Here is a 20,515-nt window from a genome sequence, read left to right as displayed (position 1 = left end):
TTATGTATTACTGAAAAATTATTACACCAGGGTTTTCGATATCACAAACTAGTCAAAACATTTACTAAATTTTATCATCGGTATAAGGACATCATTCGTAAATATAGCTCAACATGCAGACTTCTTATACGTTCAGGTATTTCACATCCAATTTTTTATGGAAATATTCTTTATAAAGCACAAAAATGTCAGTATTCACCTCTGAAGCTAACAAAACCTTTAAATAGACTTATTAAGAAGGGATATAGTTACGATACTGTTGTCAGGTCATTAAAGATTGCATATTTTGGCGTTAATATTGATTCACTTATAGGGTCTTTGCATCGGCACTAAACACATTTATTTAAAAACCAGTTGTTGGCATGACACGGGTTATGTTCTTCTCATATATGTTATGATGGTATGATACTAAACCCCTAACGGGAAGGATTGTGCCTGATATTCATATGATGAAGACATAATCTTTCAATCAGTTTAATTGAAGTCTGGAGCTGGCATGTCAGTTAACTGCTAGTAGTCTGTTGTTATTTATGTATTATTGTCATTTTGTTTATTTTCTTTGGTTACATCTTCTGACATCAGACTCGGACTTCTCTTGAACTGAATTTTAATGTGCGTATTGTTATGCGTTTACTTTTCTAAATTGGCTAGAGGTATAGGGGGAGGGTTGAGATCTCATAAACATGTTTAACCCCGCCGCATTTTTGCGCCTGTCCCAAGTCAGGAGCCTCTAGCCTTTGTTAGTCTTGTATTATTTTTAATTTTAGTTTCTTGTGTACAATTTGGAGTTTAGTATGGCGTTCATTATCACTGAACTAGTATATATATTTGTTTAGGGGCCAGCTGAAGGACGCCTCCGGGTGCGGGAATTTCTCGCTGCATTGAAGACCTGTTGGTGACCTTCTGCTGTTGTCTGTTCTATGGTCGGGTTGTTGTCTCTTTGACACATTCCCCATTTCCATTCTCAATTTTATTAGAGAAATAAAAAAAAGAATGTGTCTGAGGACACGAATGCCCCCGCTCAAGCTTGCTTTTCAAATGAAAATGGGACAGACGGAAAGACGGAAGGTCAAAGGTAACACTTAATACCTCCTTGGCCTTGCAGCAGGGGCATAAATATCACAAAAACTTGAATTTTTGGGGTAAAATACAAATGTTAATTTTGTTTTTTTTTTTCCTTCATAAGACATTCCACATGTTAGTCTTGAACTCATGAACTTGTTGATTGTTTAAAAAAATCAAAAGTTTGTTTTCATGGACTTACAGATAATCTATACATATAAATAAAAGAAGTCAACTTTAACAGGAAACTTAGACCCCGTTCACACTTGGACATTTAGATCCATTTAAACTAGATCGATATAAGAAGATGTGGTATGAGTGCCAATGAGACAACTCTCCATCCAAGTCAAAATTTATAAAAGTAAACCATTAACGGTTTAGATCGATTTAAGTCCAATGTGAACACTTTGAATCGATCTTGAATCGGTCTAAACTGAAACACCAAAAGAGGCAGTTTAGTTTGAATAGATCTAAAGTGAACCGATCTAACTTTAAATTACGATTGAATAGAAAATAATTTGTGCGCATGTATGGCGGAAAAATAGCATGTGTAGTTTATTACAAAATTGATGACCAACATAAAAAGGCTAAAAACTATACGAACAGCAGTATCAACATTTGAACTTATAATTCAAGTGAAACAATTACTTCATCCATTTTTTTTTTTAAAGCGTGTGTATCAACACATTTATTTGATTAAATATTTCTATTTATACACAGTGTTTACAATTTCCCGGTAATTAGGTCAGATCGATTGCATTTTTACATGTAGTGTGAATGCAGTGGTTCAGATTAGAACGATAGAGATTGTTAGGATTAAAGATAATGTGAACGCTAACTGGTTTTATGTAGATCGATTCAAAAAATGCTAGTGTGAACCAGGTCTAACAACCAAAATCATACAAAAGATATGAAGAGGTCAAAATAGTCTTCAAAATCAAAGATGTCCATTCAACTACATCAGACTGTTTTGCTCCATGTTTTAATCAATATGTATAGGTATGAATATAAAACAGTAATTAACAGTGCCTACAAGGTTTTTCATTATCCACAGACTTTACAGTATTTTCCAGGACATTTTTAAATTCTTAAAAGAAATGTTGTTTTAGTAAAAAATAATACAAGTAATGAAATGTTTGAATAAACTTGCCTTTTTCTTCATTTTGAAAAAAAGTCTGGTCTGTCCATCTAGAATTGAGACTTCCCTATAACATGCTTTATTTAGATGTAACATACATCATATCCACAAACAGCCAGTACACCTTAAGGAACAGTTTTCTATGTATTTTATTTTAGCTTGAATGTCAATTTTATTACAGAAGTCTGAAGCTAGGGGATATTATATTTTCCTTTGATGATGGTGATCACAAACTGAATGCTGTAACAGGTTATCGTAGCACTACATATTTAACTTCAGGCTTAAAAAACACAAAATATAAACACTGCAAATGACATTTTAAATTATTTTTAGGTTAACTACAAATACGGTTTATTTTAAGGGCTGAAACAAAAGGCCAAACTAACACTACAATTCTACTTTTAACAGACAGTGGTAAGGTTTGATACATTTCTTGAAGTTCAGCCAGAGTATGTAAACCGCAAAACATAAATTACGGACATTATCAAGCATCCTGAGGGTGCTTTACAATGTCCCCCTAATAGCAGGAGCATTCAATAAGATTTCACTTGAATTGGACCAACCCTTCCCTTGAGAATCACGATTTTGTTCTCCTTTAAACCTGATACTTTCAAGCAATCTTGTTTAAACCCACACCATCTGCAAAATTTTCTCAACCCAAACAGTCTAACATAGTCTGTAATTCTTTATTATATGATTAAATGAAATATCCAATCAACTGTTTCAGTCATAAGGCCTAAAAAAATATCTGTGTTTCCGGTAACATCATTTTGTTAAATAGGGTCGGTAGGTCGGATTTTTTTTTTTTTTTTTTTTTTTTTTTTTTTTGACATTGTAAACGAAATCCGGAAAATTATCATGGTTTTTCCAAGTCTCTAATACCGGAAGTGCTGCCATTTGCAATGTGTTTGAAGCACCTGCTGTGCAAATTTCTTGGATTTTAACTTATTTGGAATACCTTTTGACATAAATAAAATGTTTTACTGGCTTTCTGTGCAGTTAGATAAATAATTATGTCGATTAACAGAAGCCTGTGTCAAAAACAGGGTCGGTTGATATCAATTTTTTTTTTTTTTTTAAGATCCAATAAAAAAATTAGGGTCGGGGCTAAAAAAACAGGGTCGGTCGGGTTCCTGGACACAGATTTTTTTTTTCTCGGCCTAAGAGGAGAAAGTTTCAAAACATATATATTCAAGCAATGTTCAATGTCCAAGTGCCACAAACTTTGCTATTAATGGAACATATTAAATACAGGCATTGTTGTAAAGCATTTCCATCTGTGTTTAAATAGACCTCCATCTAATAAAGAATTAGAAATTGACCAAAATCCTAAAAAAGAACCTGTGTATCTGCTAACCCCAATTTTGAACATGCTCTATAAAAGGCAGACAGTTTCCCATGTTTGGACAGTAAAAAAAAAACTATAACAAATAAAATTATTTGCCTACCTACCAACCCTTTTTCAACACATGAGCAGAAACAGAGGTTTTAATTTGGGGAGGGGGAGGGGGCCTTATTGGACATATGTGGTGTATTCACACATTGTTATTCCAGTTTCATATACTGTGGATTCAATTTTTTGATCTGTGGGATACCAATATTTGTGGATTTTGTGGGTGAGGGTAAATCATGGATGCAAATGTTCAACGAAGTACATATGTTCTATATCTTTGTATGTAGACTTCAGCAAAACCAAGAAATCAATTTCCACAAAAATGCAATTTCTCTCTAGTCTGCTAAAATTTGTATACACGAAGATAAAAGAATTTACAGTATATCATTTCATCTATTTCTTTTAAATTTCAAGCAAATTTGACGAAATCAGATAATAAAAAAAAAAAATTTGTATACCTTTCCATATTTTTGTTGACTGAAGAAAATAGCTTAAATGTGACCTATGTTTAGGAATTAATTAATTATAAAACAATTCATAAATACCTCATTCTCCTGCTCTGATAATTCAGGTGAAATTTTCTCTGTCTTAGTATTGTCAGAGGCAACACTTGCTTCATGTTCCAAAGATTCAGATTGAGTTGTCTCCCTTTCATTATACATCCACATTTTCTTGGCCTGTTCTGGACTAGATGGAGTAGATATAGCACCTTTCCCTGGTGGAATTACATAGTGTCTCATTATCCATTCCTTTGACTTCATCCTGTCTGGAGGTGGAGGACTTGATTTCAGTTTCAAGTGCATGACAAGGTCATCTGGTGAAGGGAGTTTTAGATGATCTTTATACTGGTATGCACAGTACTTCTTGTGCATTTGGTCTAACAATGTCTTAGTTGGCATAGTACTGGATCCAAGTTTTAAGTTTTCCTCCTCTTTTTGAGAAAGAGCTTTATTTTCATCTTCTACCTTTCCTTCAAGGTCATTCCAAACAGCCTGAGCAACAGGTGAATAAAACTTTTTCCATCGTTTACTACTAATGCCATGCCATGTTTGAGCTAGTTCTTTTTTCATCAATTTGTATTCTTTCGAATTAATATCATCAATTGCACAACCCTTTGAACTAATATCATTACTTGAATTGTCTTTTGCAGAAGAGTCAATAGCACTTTTTTCAGTATTTGTCTTATTTTTCTTTTTTGATTTAGATCTAATGAGTCCTTTGACTTTTTTCCCTTCTTTCACTGAAGAGTCTTTGGAATGTTTTGCTTTGGTCTCCATTTTCAGAGTTATATCACTATAGTTATGAACACTATTGATTTCCTGTTTTGGGATAACCACTTCAGGAAGAGTTTTTGCAGTTTCATTTTGTAGACTGCTTGGATCAGGAAGAGTTTTATTTTGAAAACTATTTGCCCCAAACTTAAGCTTGTCACGGTTTCTATTTCGACGGTTTATAACAGGGCTGGTAGCATTGACAACCATTTGCATTTCTGGTGATTCATCATCCATAAAATTAGAAAGATGAACACTCTGAAGTTTTTCGGGAAAACTATTTGGTTTTGTAGCAGATAATCTGTTCTCAGTTCTATTTTCACACTGAACACAATTTTCTGATGGTTTTCCCTCAATTTTTCCTTTCTTTTTTGGTCGTTTAAGTGAGTCTGTTGTATTTGTACCTATTGTTACATAATTTGGTATAGACTGACAACTTGACCCTTTATCCTCACTGCACAAGAAATTAAAATTTTCATCTATTGATGTCTGAATACCAGTAGTTGAGTGACTCCGGGCCCTCTTTGGTCTACAAACTGACTTGTAAACATCACTTTCACTTATAAATAATTCATCATTTCTGTTGTCAATATTTGTTTGATCACTACAGTAGAAAACATCACCTTCCATACTATTCAGTGATGTTTTACTTCTCTGGTATTTAGTTCTGTCAATACCATTTCTACCTGTAGAAAAATTAGGAGAAGTGAAGGATCTTTGTAATCCTTTGTTGTTTTTTAAAGTTGTACTTATTATTTTCTCAATTTTTTCTACAGGTGGTGGAAAGGAGGATTCCGACCTTTTCTCCCATGGATCATCTTTATCTTCAACGTCTTCATATTCTTGACTAAAAGATGGTAGCAATAATGATCTGTTTCCTCTTCCATTTTGATAGGGCATCAAATTCTGAAGAAGAAAAGAAGACGATTATTATTAAAAGGGAGATAACTCTAAATTTAAATAATACAACTGTTCACAAATTTCAAGACCCCCAAAAATCAATTGTGAATGAATGTAAAAAAAATTATAAGAAATTCAACTGTTAATAAATCAATATATCACTTTTTACTACACTGGCTGTTTGAAAATAGACAGAGAAGAATTCATGGTGATAATTATCATTTAAAAAATTGATGATGTTCTATCAATAACTTTTAATATGCATTATCAGAGACATATAATACAATGTATTTTATGTCTCTGGCATTGTTCAATAGCTTTCAAATATTGAACATGTATACATTTTAACTGTGGATTTGATTAGAAACTTTCATTAAAATGATATCCATGGTCATTGATAAATAAAATTTCAATTAAGCAAAGCTAACAGTGACTGGTTTTTAATTACAGCATCAATATCATAAATAAATTTTGCAACAACAATTATATCACTCCTGCTGGCTTATATAGTTTAAATGAATATTGAAGTAGTTTTATAACAGAATTTTAATTTCATAATATTATTTAACTGTCAATACCACTGCGAAATAAGAGACTGATAAATTGCTTACATCATTAGGTAAGCATGGGGTATCCATTTTACATAGATACACAATTAATAATTCAGACAGGAAATTTATTTCAGACATTCAAATATTTTTCATTGATTTGTTATTTGTTATTTTTGACATACTGAAATGAACACTATGTATTTGTTGATATTAAATTGATCTTATGAATTGTATTAATAAAGGGACCTTAATACTTTTCACATAAATGATATCACTTAAATGTGAGTTTTCCTAGGTTTCATTCCTTGTCTTCATATATATAGCAAATCCCACTGGTCCTACAAAAACTTAAAATATGAGATGCACAACTTCACTTCCTCTAGAAGTGTTTAAGCAAGTTTGTTTTGCTTTCTTGTCTAAATAATATATGAGGGTCTGGATGGAGCTGACAGAATAGAGAATAATGAGCCAATACTATAGAAAAATGGACCAAAAATCAAAGATTTGAGAAAAATGGCATAAAAAAAACAAAAATGAATACAGAAATGAACATCCTCATTCAAGACGTCAACAAGAGTAGTCGTTGACAGAAAATGATAAAAGATATCAGAAAAGAATCCCAATGTTTAGATTTAGAATCTGCTATGTATGCAGACACAACAAACATGGACAGACCATTTATTTTGCATATCTTCAAAACAACTGAAGTAACCAGACCTTTGCATGATAATCCAATTGCAGATAAGTTACTGACATTTCCTAACTACAACAGTGATATTTAGTATGAAGGTTTAAAACAAATTAGTCAGATTGGCTAGAATTCCCATGACAGTCCATCTAATATAACATCCTTCAACAAGACAGGAAATTTCACCATTTGTCTATAATAAGGTTCTAATAACATGTGATCAGTTATTTTATAGGACAGACAACACAGATTCAGTAATCCAAATGTCAGCTGAGAATGTGTCCAAATCCATTAATGGTTTGGTATAGTAGCTAGTTACTATTTGATCCCAAAATAGCTAAATAGTTACCAATCAAAATCTGATAAAAATATAAGACCTCTGAAAACTAATCTTAGTTGCTTTACATGTTCTCAATGAAAACTGCTCTAAGATGAAGACGGTTCTTATCTATCAGTCCCAATCAGCTAACCATCAAGACAAGACTAACTGTGGCCATCATAATGGGCAAGATTTCTTCTCAAATATCAAAGGTTTTTTATAACAGCAAATTCACAAAGGATATCCATAATAACTGCATACTACATTTTAAAACCCTTTAAGTTTTTGTCGGTAAATGTTTAATAAAATGCATTTGTATCTCCCCAGAAATGTCAATCTTTCTTTTTTTTAACACTTGATCACAACAAAAAAAGATCTTCAAAAACTTAACACATCATCATGACAAAGTTTTTACCGTTTTTGCACATCATGGCAAAAGTGTCTATGCAGATCTATGTATCCAACAATATAAAGTATCTATGATTTTTTATCGTATTATAACTTCCCATCATTCCTTAGTTACCTAACCAACTACTGTAGCTTGTTGAATCCAACAAGGATTTGATAACAGTGTAGCCAATTTCCTGTATTATAGGGTACTTAAATCTAGATCTAAGTAAACAATAGGTCAAGGTTCAAACTCAAGATGTTCTAACATGTAGATCAAAGAAATAATATCAAAATACACCTGGTTAATTTCACAGGTAAATAGATAAACAAACCAGAAAAAGAGGAATTCATTGAAAAATAAGCCAAACAAAAACTCTGTTTACTGAACAAACTTTGAAATCAGGCCAAATTAATTGATTAAAAGAAGAACTTTACCATTGAAGGACTGAAGATGATGTAGGAAAGAAATTAAAGTTGCCATAGAAAAAATTAATTTCCTTGCAAAAAAAATCACTTAATTTTTGCTGTTTTGAAGGGAATACATTTGATTGCATACCAATTTGAAAAAGTAATGTTCTTTATGGGTTTTAAAAAGAATTTAACTGAAGGGAACATCCCATCTTAACAGCACTTATAACTGCATTTAGAATTATTATATGAATTTAAGGAAAGACAAAACTATCGATTCAACATGATATTTATACATTCACTGGATGCAACCTTGAGCTTTAGGTCACTGTCAATGTTATGGGCAACAGTTGAATGTAGTGATACTATGATCCGAGATTGGGTCACACAGATATGTTCTAGACAACATTTCAATATAGATATCATGCTGAAAACTTGTTTCATGTACTGCAATTGTTTAAAATATCCTTGATGATATTCATAAATATGTGAAATGAAACTGTGGCAAATATTTCTCAGATAACTGACATGTTTAATGCTTTGCAATTTGTCGTTAGTTCAGAGGCAAAAATTGACACGAGATTTTTTTTATAAAAATTATGCAAAGCAAGGTTAAAAATGGTGGACAAGTTCTCCCAAATTTTGTATGTAAGAGTATACTCACTTCATCTTTAATTTACAATTAAATATCATTTTACCTGACTTTTACCTGACTATTTTCAAATGATAAATTTACACTTTCATTAAATAACTGGACCTTACCTGGAGGACACAGTGATGCAAGACAATTCCTGTAATGAATGGGTATTTGATTTAAGCTGTCCTTTGACAGGTGTGGGTTACTCTGTCTTGAATTTAACAGTAGCCTTTGAAATCAATTTGATTTACAAAATGATAGTTTAGTAATCGGTAATGGGTATGAAAATTTTATGTTGCTCGGCTAAGGTGTAAAGAAGCAATTTGTGGCTATTTTATGTTGATGAACCCAGCATTAAAAATTAATACTTTTTTACAAAAAAGCCTGTAAATTCTGGGTGGTACTGTTAATATGGGATTCATTTTTTACAACCCTACCCTAAATTTCTTTTACACTGTAAGTTGTGTAAGTTGTAGAAATATGGCTGTCATTAAAAATTCATTAAAATAAAAATATTTTTTGAGTAAATAATACCATCTTTGTTCTCAAGTTTCAATTTATAGGCTTTACAAGCATAATTATATCATTACATAAAACCATTAAATTGCTGAAAAATTAATAAAACGAGTGCAAACTCATATTAATTCTTTTAATTATGTGTCATTAGAACTGTTAAAAAATTCCTTTTTTTTTTTAGAAAAACATTTGAGTAAATAAATATGACAACCACAAAAAAACAATTTAAAGTCAGAAAATGCAATGAAAATATTTAACATTTAAATGAATGAGATTACAAATGTCATTATTGTGGGATCAGTGAAGTGGGTAGATACTATGTCTTACAGTCAAATTCTTTGAAAGGGCCTTTTCCAAAAACGTAAAATTTACACTAAAGCTTAAGACTTCCCTAATACCAGTACTTTCTGACTAATTAAGAAAATAAATTCCAAAGATTTACAATATTTGTCTACTGAAGGATGGGTTAAACATACATAAAGTTAACATGAAGAAAAAAACAACACAACAAAGATGACAAACAAATATCATAATTGGATCCAATAATTTTGTGCTCACATAAAAACAGAAGACTTTAGAGCCTGCATCTGTGACTAAATGTTACAGAGTTAAGAATGATCATTCAATGAATCAAGCATCTGATTACTGTTTCAACAATTTATATCTATCTTTTCTTCACTCTTTTAAGCAAAAATTATGGTTACTCTTTTTTTTCAAAATTATTCTGCAAGTGCTCGGTGTATGTAACCCCTTTCTTCTGATTTTTTCTTTCTTAAATCTTCTTTTAAATTTTAACTTATTTTTCTTTATTTTAAGTGTTCTTTCTTTTGATTTTTTCTAAAGTTCATTTCTGATGATGGAAGTAGATGCCAAACACGAGATCCATGATTCTTTCGCTTTGAAATGTAGGATAAAACACCACATTTTAAAAAGCACAAAAATGTTAAAGTGTCTCTGTGAAGGGTAATAAAGAGCTGCGCCATGAAGGAGCTTACATCAATAGATATAAACAATTCACAAAAGTTTCATGCAAATTTGGCTAATGCTTTTTTGAGATATTGTCCAACATGTTGATGACAGACAGACGGACAGACAACAGTATACCATAATACGTCCTGTAAACAGGCATATAAAAAAGACTCTTTTTTTTATACGTTCTGCCAAATACCATGGCAGAGAGGGTTGAAAAGGCATATAATTCGCATATTAACTCAGGCAAAGGTGAAATTTGAACAATATTCATCTTAAAAAGGAAAAAAAAAACATAAATTCACAAATTCACTTGCTTTCAACCAATCAAAATCCAGTTTAAATTTGTATGGTGTAATTGTAAGATATATAACAATCAAGATATGAACTATTTAAAAAATATTTCCAAATCCCAATATCATGATTCAGTTATAGTTTAAAAATGTCAGTTGTATGTACTACCCCCTTTTACAAAAATCAAACACCAAAAGGGCATGTATATTAAAGATGTACAAAAATGGCAGTCAGCAGGGTTTAAGAACATTTGTTGTTCGACCTGTTAGTCAAATGCGTTTTGTTAAAATATACTTTTTCACTCTTTTAGTCTTTTGGAAAATGTTGTTTGTGCTGTATTTAGACCCCTCTAACAAGAAATTTGTTTTGCATGCACACGTATAAAAATTGCGTTTTTTATCCAACGCAATCATAGATATGAACGTTGTTTTCAATTTAGACTTGTTCAAAAATGTATATATATATATATATATATATATATATAAGGAATAGTGAGATCTCAAATCTGACAATCTTATAAAATAAAACTGTTTCTTGGTTCCCTTTTTATTTATTTCTATATTTAACTTAAACATAATTTAAAGAATAACTGAACAAAATAGACTGCAAAGACAAGCAAACATATCACAATTTGAAAATAAATTGAAGGATACTTATTTATCTTTTATACCAACATTTTATCCTGAGATTGGACTTGGACCAATATGATCATGTGTTAGTCCCTCTTTTCGGAACATGAAAGAATTCATAAAAAAATCAAAATACATGAATTTAACAATTTTCAATATAATTTTTGGTTGAAATAAAATAAAAAGAAACAAATTACCTTTTAAAATAGGTCAAAGATAAGTTTCCTTGTTTATAAACATCCAAAACATACTACATAGTAATTTATCTCACTCAATTTAAACATGGGTAAAAATCCAGGTCACATCCCAACAACTTTGCAAGGTAAATGATAAAATTATTATAATTAATATCTACCTGTTACACAGGTACTCTGTAACGCTTGAGTAATTTTACCTTCAATATCATACAATATTAAATCTTCAAAGTTAATAGATATAGTTTTATTACCAATCATGAGTTGTTTCAAGTTTGTTAAAATAGTACTCTGAAAAATGCCTGGCCAGTATAATTATTTATGTAAAGAACACTCAATTACCCCCAGGATGGTAATTTTTCTTTACGTTAGCCTTACTGTTCTTAGGACAAGTAAATACCAGGGTAATTTGGGTGGACTAAACATGCACCAGACCCCCTGGTGTCTGATCATATATTATTCCTCTTTATCATCATTTGTCAACACTATTAGGTTATAAAAAGCTCAATCATAACATTGTCAACCTTTTTTGTTTGCAATACACCTATTTATTTAAGATAATTTTCTCGTCATATGTCACCAATTCACACCTTTATATAATACATTTGATTATGAATTCAATAGAGGCATTTAACTGTCGGGAATATGAAATAGAAACATTTTTTGTGACTTGCGATAACATATCTTGCATATTTTTGTCATAAAGAAGACTTTATCCATCTGTAAATGTCTTTTTTTTAAAGTGCAACTAAATCTTTTTCTGCAAATGTGCATCGCTATTCTGAATAGTTTAATATTATTTGCCATATAAAGCATGGACAAATTTTATAATTTGATATGGTAAAAATGCAAACTAATGGTATTCATAAATGCAAACTAAATTCTTAGTTTTGTAAAATACTCCCGACATTTCAAATTTACAAAGTATCAAATTCTGAGTAGTAAAATGATGCCAATTATAGAATAAACAAATGCATCAAGTCTTTACAAGAAAACAACTGCTGACAAATATTTGTTTTTAAAGAGGTGCATCTGTGGTTTTAATATGAGATCTCATACCGTAACTATCATTTATGGTATATAATGAGACCTTATTTCTGTGTTTCAGTCTTCTTTTTCTCACATCTGACAGACTGACTGCATATTGCATTTCAAAAACCCATTCTACTAAAAAAGACTAATATGCTCTCGTGTAATTTTGATGAATTAGCCTAAAAGGTTTATCTATCCAAGCATTTTTTCCCCATACAAATTATCAACTTGAATGAATGTCATCAGACACGATCCTGATAATATTGGATGGATAACTTAAAAAAATCACTGAAGAGATCTATATATAAGTTTTAGCTATAACTGTGATCAGAAACTGACTGAGAGGGAATTAATCTCTTTATAGCCATAAAAAAGGGATATATTTAGTATATTAAGTAGAATATATAAATTAACATTTAAAGAGGGAGAAAATCAACAGAAATGAGGTATAATCATCCAGGTCCTGACAGGTGATAATTTCATCATGTTTTAAAGTCCCTAAAGAAAAACAGTTGAACTATTACACAACTTTACATGATAAAGAGACATTTCCATGTTTTGTTTTGGCCGTAAAAACCTCCAATAAGTACTGTAGATGTTGGAAGGAAAAAGTCCAAATATGTAACATCACTTAATCAAGTGTAAGCTTAGAAATGTATGAAGTAAACAACGAAGACCACAAGAATACACATGTAAAACTGTAATGTAAGATGCAGGTTATGCTATATATAAATAATATAAGTGTCCTTTCAGCAGATAAATTAAAACCTGTTTAAATAAAATTATTTTTGTTTTTGCTTTATCAAATGGGTATTTTATGATTTGATTTGTGTAATGAAACAGTACTACACCATCAAAACATATCATTTTTAGCCTTTCTATAATAGTTCAAATATTTTATTAAAGCGTAATGTCAAAGTGATGCCACAAAAATTTCTAACTGGAAATAGTAATACTACCATGTTTATTTTGTAAACATCAGTAAATGATTAATTTGCTCTTTTGTTAGTTAGGCTTTTCGTTCCTTTATTACCATAGAAAATAAATGAGTTTTTCTAAGTTATACATAGAATTGATCTAGATTAATCATTTGATTTAAATCCTTTTAAAGTAATATAGAGTACTCCATTGACTAAACTCTTTAACTTCCTGACCCTTTACCACACTTTGTCATAAAATCTACACTATCCTCTAACCTGAGTCAGACTGTCTAACTGAAATAGACGATGGGTATTTTATAAGGGGTATAATTTACTTGTTAAAATTGTAGCTTAAATGAAAGATTTATTGTGAGATAGATATATACCCGATCCAACGTTATATAAATCTGACCTAGTTTTCAATTAATATATTGTATTCAATAAAAATTTGCAAATGTGCAGATTAACAGATTTACAAGGTAATATTTCTAATTGTTCTTTGTCAATATGAAAACAAATGAATGAGGTACTACTGACCATGATTCTGAATATCAAGATTAATTAATACATTCGGAACAATTGACTTAAGGGGGTAATTAGGAGAAGACTAATCCAGTGGTGCAACAGTCCTCTATTTTTTAGTACTGCTATATCTAATGGTCCTGAGACATGACTCATTCATAAACTTCATGTGTTGGAAAGGTGATAATAAAATATGCAAAACTTTTAATTGGTATTTAGTATGTAATTATTTGGTTATGAATAGATGATGAGACAGCAATCCAACAACACCATGACTAAACCATAGACACCTAGGGGTCAAAAGAGAAGTGTCTATAACATATACGTAAATTGGGCTAGAGACTGGACAAGTTATGAATAAATATAGCAGGCTAAAATAAATGGAGAATGAACACAGATGATGCCCCCGCTTGCATACAATATCATAAAGGGACATAACTAGAGAACTGTAAAAGTGATGCCACCCAAATTCGAACTTAATCTGTGTTTTATGGTATTAAGCATCGTGAATAAGTGTCATAACCTTTGGTTGAGGAAACTTATTCTAACGGAAACAATTTTTAGGATGTACGTATGGACGGACAAGGGTGACACTTAATGCCCCCTCCACTGCTGTAGGCGCAGTAGGGCATAAAAAGACTTGCCATAAACATCAAAACTGTCTGTTAAGCAACACCATATTCTTTAATTGATCATAGATAGTTGGTGTTCTAGTTTTAATAAAGAATAATCTCTAATTCATAATTTAGCTTTATCAAGATGACAAAAGTAAGAAAAAGTATTTACCTCAATATTAAACAGGTGGTATTTCAAATGTATGCGTGACAATTCATGAAATTGTAAGGCATACTTTGATTTAAACATGCATGTATATCTTTTTTTCAGTCAAAGTGACATTGAAGTGACTATCTCGGTACATGGAATACAAATGAAGGGTTTGTTGTTGATTTTCAACAATCACAGAAGTCAGTAAGCAGTAATTACTTATAATAAAGTATCCAGAACTGATCTAGTGAATTGCTTCACTAAAGCAAATTAGCTAACAACTGTTGTAAAGGGTGGAACAGGAAATCTACCATATCTATCAATATTCCTTTGAAGACTTTAATTACACCATCATGATTTTTTTATTCATGAAAAAAATGTAACAAGGGATTTGATTTCGTTAGCCAAATTTACAAATCACCAAACCCATACATATATTTTATACACCTCCAAACTTATCTGTTTCAGGGAAAACATATTTTGTGTGGAAAATATGACATACAATGTACTAATCATGTAACTGATTGAAACTCAATGAACAGACACACATTCAAATGATAACTGGCACACAAGGAAGAATCCTGAACTCGGGAGGTCATTATTTTCATTAAACAACACACCTTTTTAAGTCTTGTACATATTAAACTCCAAAATTTGATACTAAATGAGGAAAGATTACCTGATATTCAAGGAAAATAAGAAGAGACGTGTCCTTGTAACGCTTAAAAACATCTCCATATGAAACCGCCATGGTTTTTCTCACTACTAAAATTCACAACGTAATAAACTTTTATGCTCGAATATAAAATAAATCCCACTTATATTTTAGGAAATCAGTTCATGACTGAATACGAAACAGAACTTGATATGGTAAAAATACATAATCACATCTATAAGAGAACCAAACTGTACTAATCTGAACACTATATTAACATCGTTAATCAACTAATGGTCAATAAAATATGCATCATCACATCATGTTTACAATTTATGACCACATATCTTTATACGCATTTGGTATTAAACGAACATTGCACAACATACGACATTCACTATCAATGCATCCTTCAAAAACAATACGTTTCTGGAATAAAGACCACTTCATTAGTTTATAACTTGTCTTGAAAACCAGGTAACGGTTTGTAAATAAGAAATAAAACCTGCATAAAAATCAATTTTCTTCTTGACAATAATTAGAAGAAGACGGAGACAAATCCTTGCTGCATTTTGTAATATTTTCCCTATCTAGTTGCAGATTGACTATATCCGTTCAGCTAATAGCCAGCATAAGTTGAAGTCCTTTTAATCTTTTCTTTCAACAGACAGTCGGGAATCTGGATGAGAGGTTAACGAGAAAACACTGGCCACATAATCATTGTTAAACAATTCAGTAATAATTTTACTATAAGGTTAAGCAAACACTTTTTGTCCAGAAATAAATAAGATTATCATCCAATTACAATGTGTGTCAAATATAAAATCCAGGTGAAATTGAGATTGGCCAGGTATGCTACGATTTAAGCCAAATGTACCATCCTAACTCCACAGGTGTGTATGCTATATAATAGTATCATCTTCATGTCAAAAATTTAAATTAGCCTTCAAAAATTAAATTTTAACCCACTTTTTTATTTTCTATATTTAGAAATTAACACCTTTACAAAATTACAGGTATGAATTAAAAAGAGCATGTATCAGAATATTGACTCGGTCCATTTCTCATGTATCAAAGTTCTTTTCTTTTGTGTGAATCAGACATATACTTTATACATGTCCTTCAAAAAGTCAGTCAATATCTAGTCATGCTTCAATGAAATCATCCTAAGTTATTTTACTTTCCTTTTAAAAAATTGTTTAAGTAGTAATTCACAAGTGCTCTTCCTTACAAGTACATACGGCGTGAAATCTGAGCCAAAATTTCTACTTGGTTAGAAATCTGCTGAATGTCACACCAATGTTATCTAAATTAAGGACAACAATTTGCATTAAAAATGTAAATGAGATTTTAATTATGTAAATAAACATGACAGATACTGATGTGTACAAATTGTTCTGTACTGTCTGTTACATGTGGACTGTTTTTTTTATATTCAATTTACAACAAGTTACTCAATATATCATAGACTGGCAGATCTTACTTTTAGTCTTCACTTCTTTTTTTTAATACTATTTCTACTGTTCTCATTTTAACCTTTTCAGGCTGTTGCCCTTAAATGCTTTTTGTATTTAGTCTGGACAAACTTTTGGCTTTGACATAGATCATTAAGATCACCCCAGAAATATGTCAGTATTAGAATCAGTATCATAGATGTAAAATACAGCTTTCCTTAAACAGCTAATTTAACAGTCTTTTATTTGATGTAAAACTTTCAGAACTAAAAACAACAAGAAATGATTGTAACAGGATGCTGTTACGAAGTCTCCCAAACGAAGCTCCTATAATTCGTAATTCACAGGGTCGCCTGACATTGGGCAACGTCCAGTGAAAATTGGTTTGGTCCAGTAAAGTTATATGCATTAGTGATGCCTGGGGACTAACCTTGTATATCATTCAAATCATCTTGGCATGACAAACCAGAATATATATGGTTTAGGGGTGGGGATCTCGACCATTTACAAGATACTAGAACATTGGGGGTGGGGAGGAACCCCTAGGGACTGACCCTATACGTCATTCAAATGTTCATTACATGACGAACAGGAATATATATGGTTTAGGGGTGGGGATCTCAACCATTTACAAGATATTGGAACATTGGGGGTGGGGGGAACCCCTGGGGACTGACTGTATACGTCATTCAAATGTTCGAGACATGACAAATAGGAATATATATGGTTTAGGGGTGGGGATCTCAACCATTTACAAGATATTAGAACTTTCTTAAATGGCAGGGGGTGGGGGTGACCCCTGGGGACTAACCCTGTATATCATTCAAACCATCTTAGCATGACAAACCAGAATATATATGGTTTAGGGGTGGGGATCTCGACCATTTACAAGATATTAGAACTTTCTCAAATGGCAGGGGGTCGGGATGACCCCTGGGGACTAACCCTGTATATCATTCAAACCATCTTAGCATGACAAACCAGAATATATATGGTTTACGGGTGGGGATCTTGACCACTTAGAAGATATTTAAACTTTCTTAAATGGCAGGGGGTGGGGTGACCCCTAGGGACTAACCCTGTATTTCATTTGATGTGCTTTATCATGACAAACCAGAATATATGTGGTTTAGGGGTGGGGATCTTGACCATTTACAAGATATTAGAACTTTCTCAAATGGCAGGGGGTCGGGATGACCCCTGGGGACTAACCCTGTATATCATTCAAATTGTCTTAGCATGACAAACCAGAATATATATGGTTTAGGGGTGGGGATCTTGACCACTTACAAGATATTAGAACTTTCTTAAATGGCAGGGGGTGGGGGTGACCCCTGGGGACTAACCCTGTATTTCATTTGATGTGCTTCATCATGACAAACCAGAATATATATGGTTTAGGGGTGGGGATCTCGACCATTTACAAGATATTAGAACTTTCTCAAATGGCAGGGGGTCGGGATGACCCCTGGGGACTAACCCTGTATATCATTCAAATTGTCTTAGCATGACAAACCAGAATATATATGGTTTAGGGGTGGGGATCTTGACCACTTACAAGATATTAGAACTTTCTTAAATGGCAGGGGGTGGGGGTGACCCCTGGGGACTAACCCTGTATTTCATTTGATGTGCTTCATCATGACAAACCAGAATATATATGGTTTAGGGGTGGGGATCTCGACCATTTACAAGATATTTGAACTTTCTCAAATGGCAGGGGGTCGGGATGACCCCTGGGGACTAACCCTGTATATCATTCAAACCATCTTAGCATAACAAACCAAAATATATATGGTTTAGGGGTGGGGATCTTGACCACTTACAAGTTATTAGAACTTTCTTAAATGGCAGGGGGTGGGGGTGGCCCCTGGGGACTAACCCTGTATTTCATTTAATGGGCTTTATCATTTAGAACATTTTCAATTAAAAAGATTGTGTCTATCACAAACGGTTTTCAATTTATAATCATTTGAAAATTTTAAAAAATAAAATCCCATAGGGTTCTATAGTAAAACCCTCTTTTCTTTTTGCCCCTCAAAGTACCCCTTTATAAACCCCAATGCACAAACAAAACCCTGATTGCACCACTAGACATGTTAGTCTAACATATTGTGAAACCCTAAGTTAATCTGACAAGCGGTTTTGGAGAACGGGTGCGGACAAGTTCAAATTTAAAAGCGGCGGAAGAAGAAGAAGAAGAAGAAGAAGAAGAAGAATAATAATAATAATAAGAACTGAGCAAAAACAATAAGTCTTCCCAAACTTCGTTTGGGAGACTTAATTACCAGCAAATGCTACTGGTATTAATATTTCAGTCATTATGATGAATAAAGGCAATATTTAGAAATCAACTGATACTTGTCATTCACAACTTGTCAACACTAGAAATAAATAATTTTGTGAGTTAGTCCTAACTGTGTGGGCACTAATCCTTCTTGGTAAACTGTATTTGTTGGCTTTATTAATGATGTTGCAGTGCTGTTTGATTTGACCTTTACTCTATATCTCCTTTTATACCTCAAAACTGCAAATCTAAACATATTTCTAAATACACTATTTTTCAAAGATTTTATTTATGTATTTTATTATTTAACTTTCGTCTTGAATTAAACATAAAAGTTATTAACTAAATACATATCCTTACTAATTTCCTTTTAAAAATAGCTTTCAGGAAAACAAAAAGGAAACTGTTTTACCTTCCACTTGTGATGTCCGACTTGTGTTTTTTTTGTACAAAATGATGAGCAGTTATGAATTATTTATTTCCTTTTAATTCACAGAAACAACCCACATATCACTCACTCACGGCCATAATGGGAGAAATATCCAAACTTAGAATCAATTAATCAACCACTAATTAGTAAATTACGCCTTTCCCTACAACCATTTTATATGCTATCTTACGATCTACCTGCACTTTAAAATATGTTGACAAGGCCAAGTCAAATTATGTCTTTTAAATACATGTAATCTTGCGATGGTTATTTTCCCTTTGGTGTTTTGTGAGTGTAATTTCAGTTCCTTGTACTAATACTTTATACTTTATTATTCAACATAAACAGATCAATTAAATTTGCATTTATTAAATGCATATATATCCTCTTTGATATAAACTGCATAAATAATATACATTATCAAAACAACTATTCAAAAACTACTCGTTCATTTAAAAATATGATCTTCACAATATTATAAAGATTTCCTAAAAACAACTCAAATATAATTTTTGCACAGTATAATTTTCTTTAGGTGTGGATAGAATAAATGAATTAATTTGCTATAGCTAAATGAAGTATACTTTGATAACTATCTTTTAGACATTTTACAATAAAACCTGTAGGACAAGAGTTGAAATATGATTCCTACCTACTTCTATAGGCAGACTTCAAAGTAATATCACTGATAACACAGTAATGACAGGTATAATACTATACACAGGTATAATACTATACACAGGTATAATACTATACACAGGTATAATACTATACACAGGTATAATACTATACACCTGTAATTTGATAGTTTCTTTCTATAGAAACATAAGGCAAGGAGATTTCAAGTCTGATAGAATGCTAATCAAAATGATCAAATTAAAACAGAAGAAAGAAGACAAATTTCTGGAAATGCTTAAAAATAACAATTAAAATCATCATTTGAATTATTAACATCAAAATATTTGTCAATGTTACATTTAAATGTGAAATTCAATGAAAAATAAATATCTTTGGAGGGTCACTTCTAAAACTATAAAACCATGCACGAAACAAATTTGATAACATTTTTTAAGCTAAAAAAAATAATTACT

The 20,515-nt window shown here is 31.7% G+C and overlaps 1 protein-coding gene across 6 annotated transcripts in view; it reads right to left on the bottom strand.

The window, feature by feature from the left end:
• LOC127715253 (rho GTPase-activating protein 7-like) overlaps positions 1-20,515 on the bottom strand; it is a 131,273-nt gene that overhangs the window by 70,115 nt on the left and 40,643 nt on the right. For 3 of the 6 annotated variants that reach the window (XM_052221271.1, XM_052221272.1, XM_052221276.1), the window contains one exon: positions 4,139-5,770. In XM_052221271.1, coding sequence (XP_052077231.1) covers positions 4,139-5,770 — 1,632 coding nt within the window. Of the gene's footprint in view, positions 1-4,138; positions 5,771-11,362; positions 11,471-15,277; positions 16,185-19,406; positions 19,600-20,515 lie in introns of those variants that run through there. The other 3 variants (XM_052221274.1, XM_052221273.1, XM_052221275.1) reach the window with 3 other exon arrangements.

The sequence above is a fragment of the Mytilus californianus genome, unplaced genomic scaffold (genome assembly GCF_021869535.1).
Source record: "Mytilus californianus isolate M0D057914Y unplaced genomic scaffold, xbMytCali1.0.p SCAF_9, whole genome shotgun sequence".
In the NCBI taxonomy this organism is placed as follows: Eukaryota; Metazoa; Mollusca; class Bivalvia; order Mytilida; family Mytilidae; genus Mytilus; species Mytilus californianus.
This window is presented reverse-complemented; position numbering and strand designations above follow the sequence as displayed.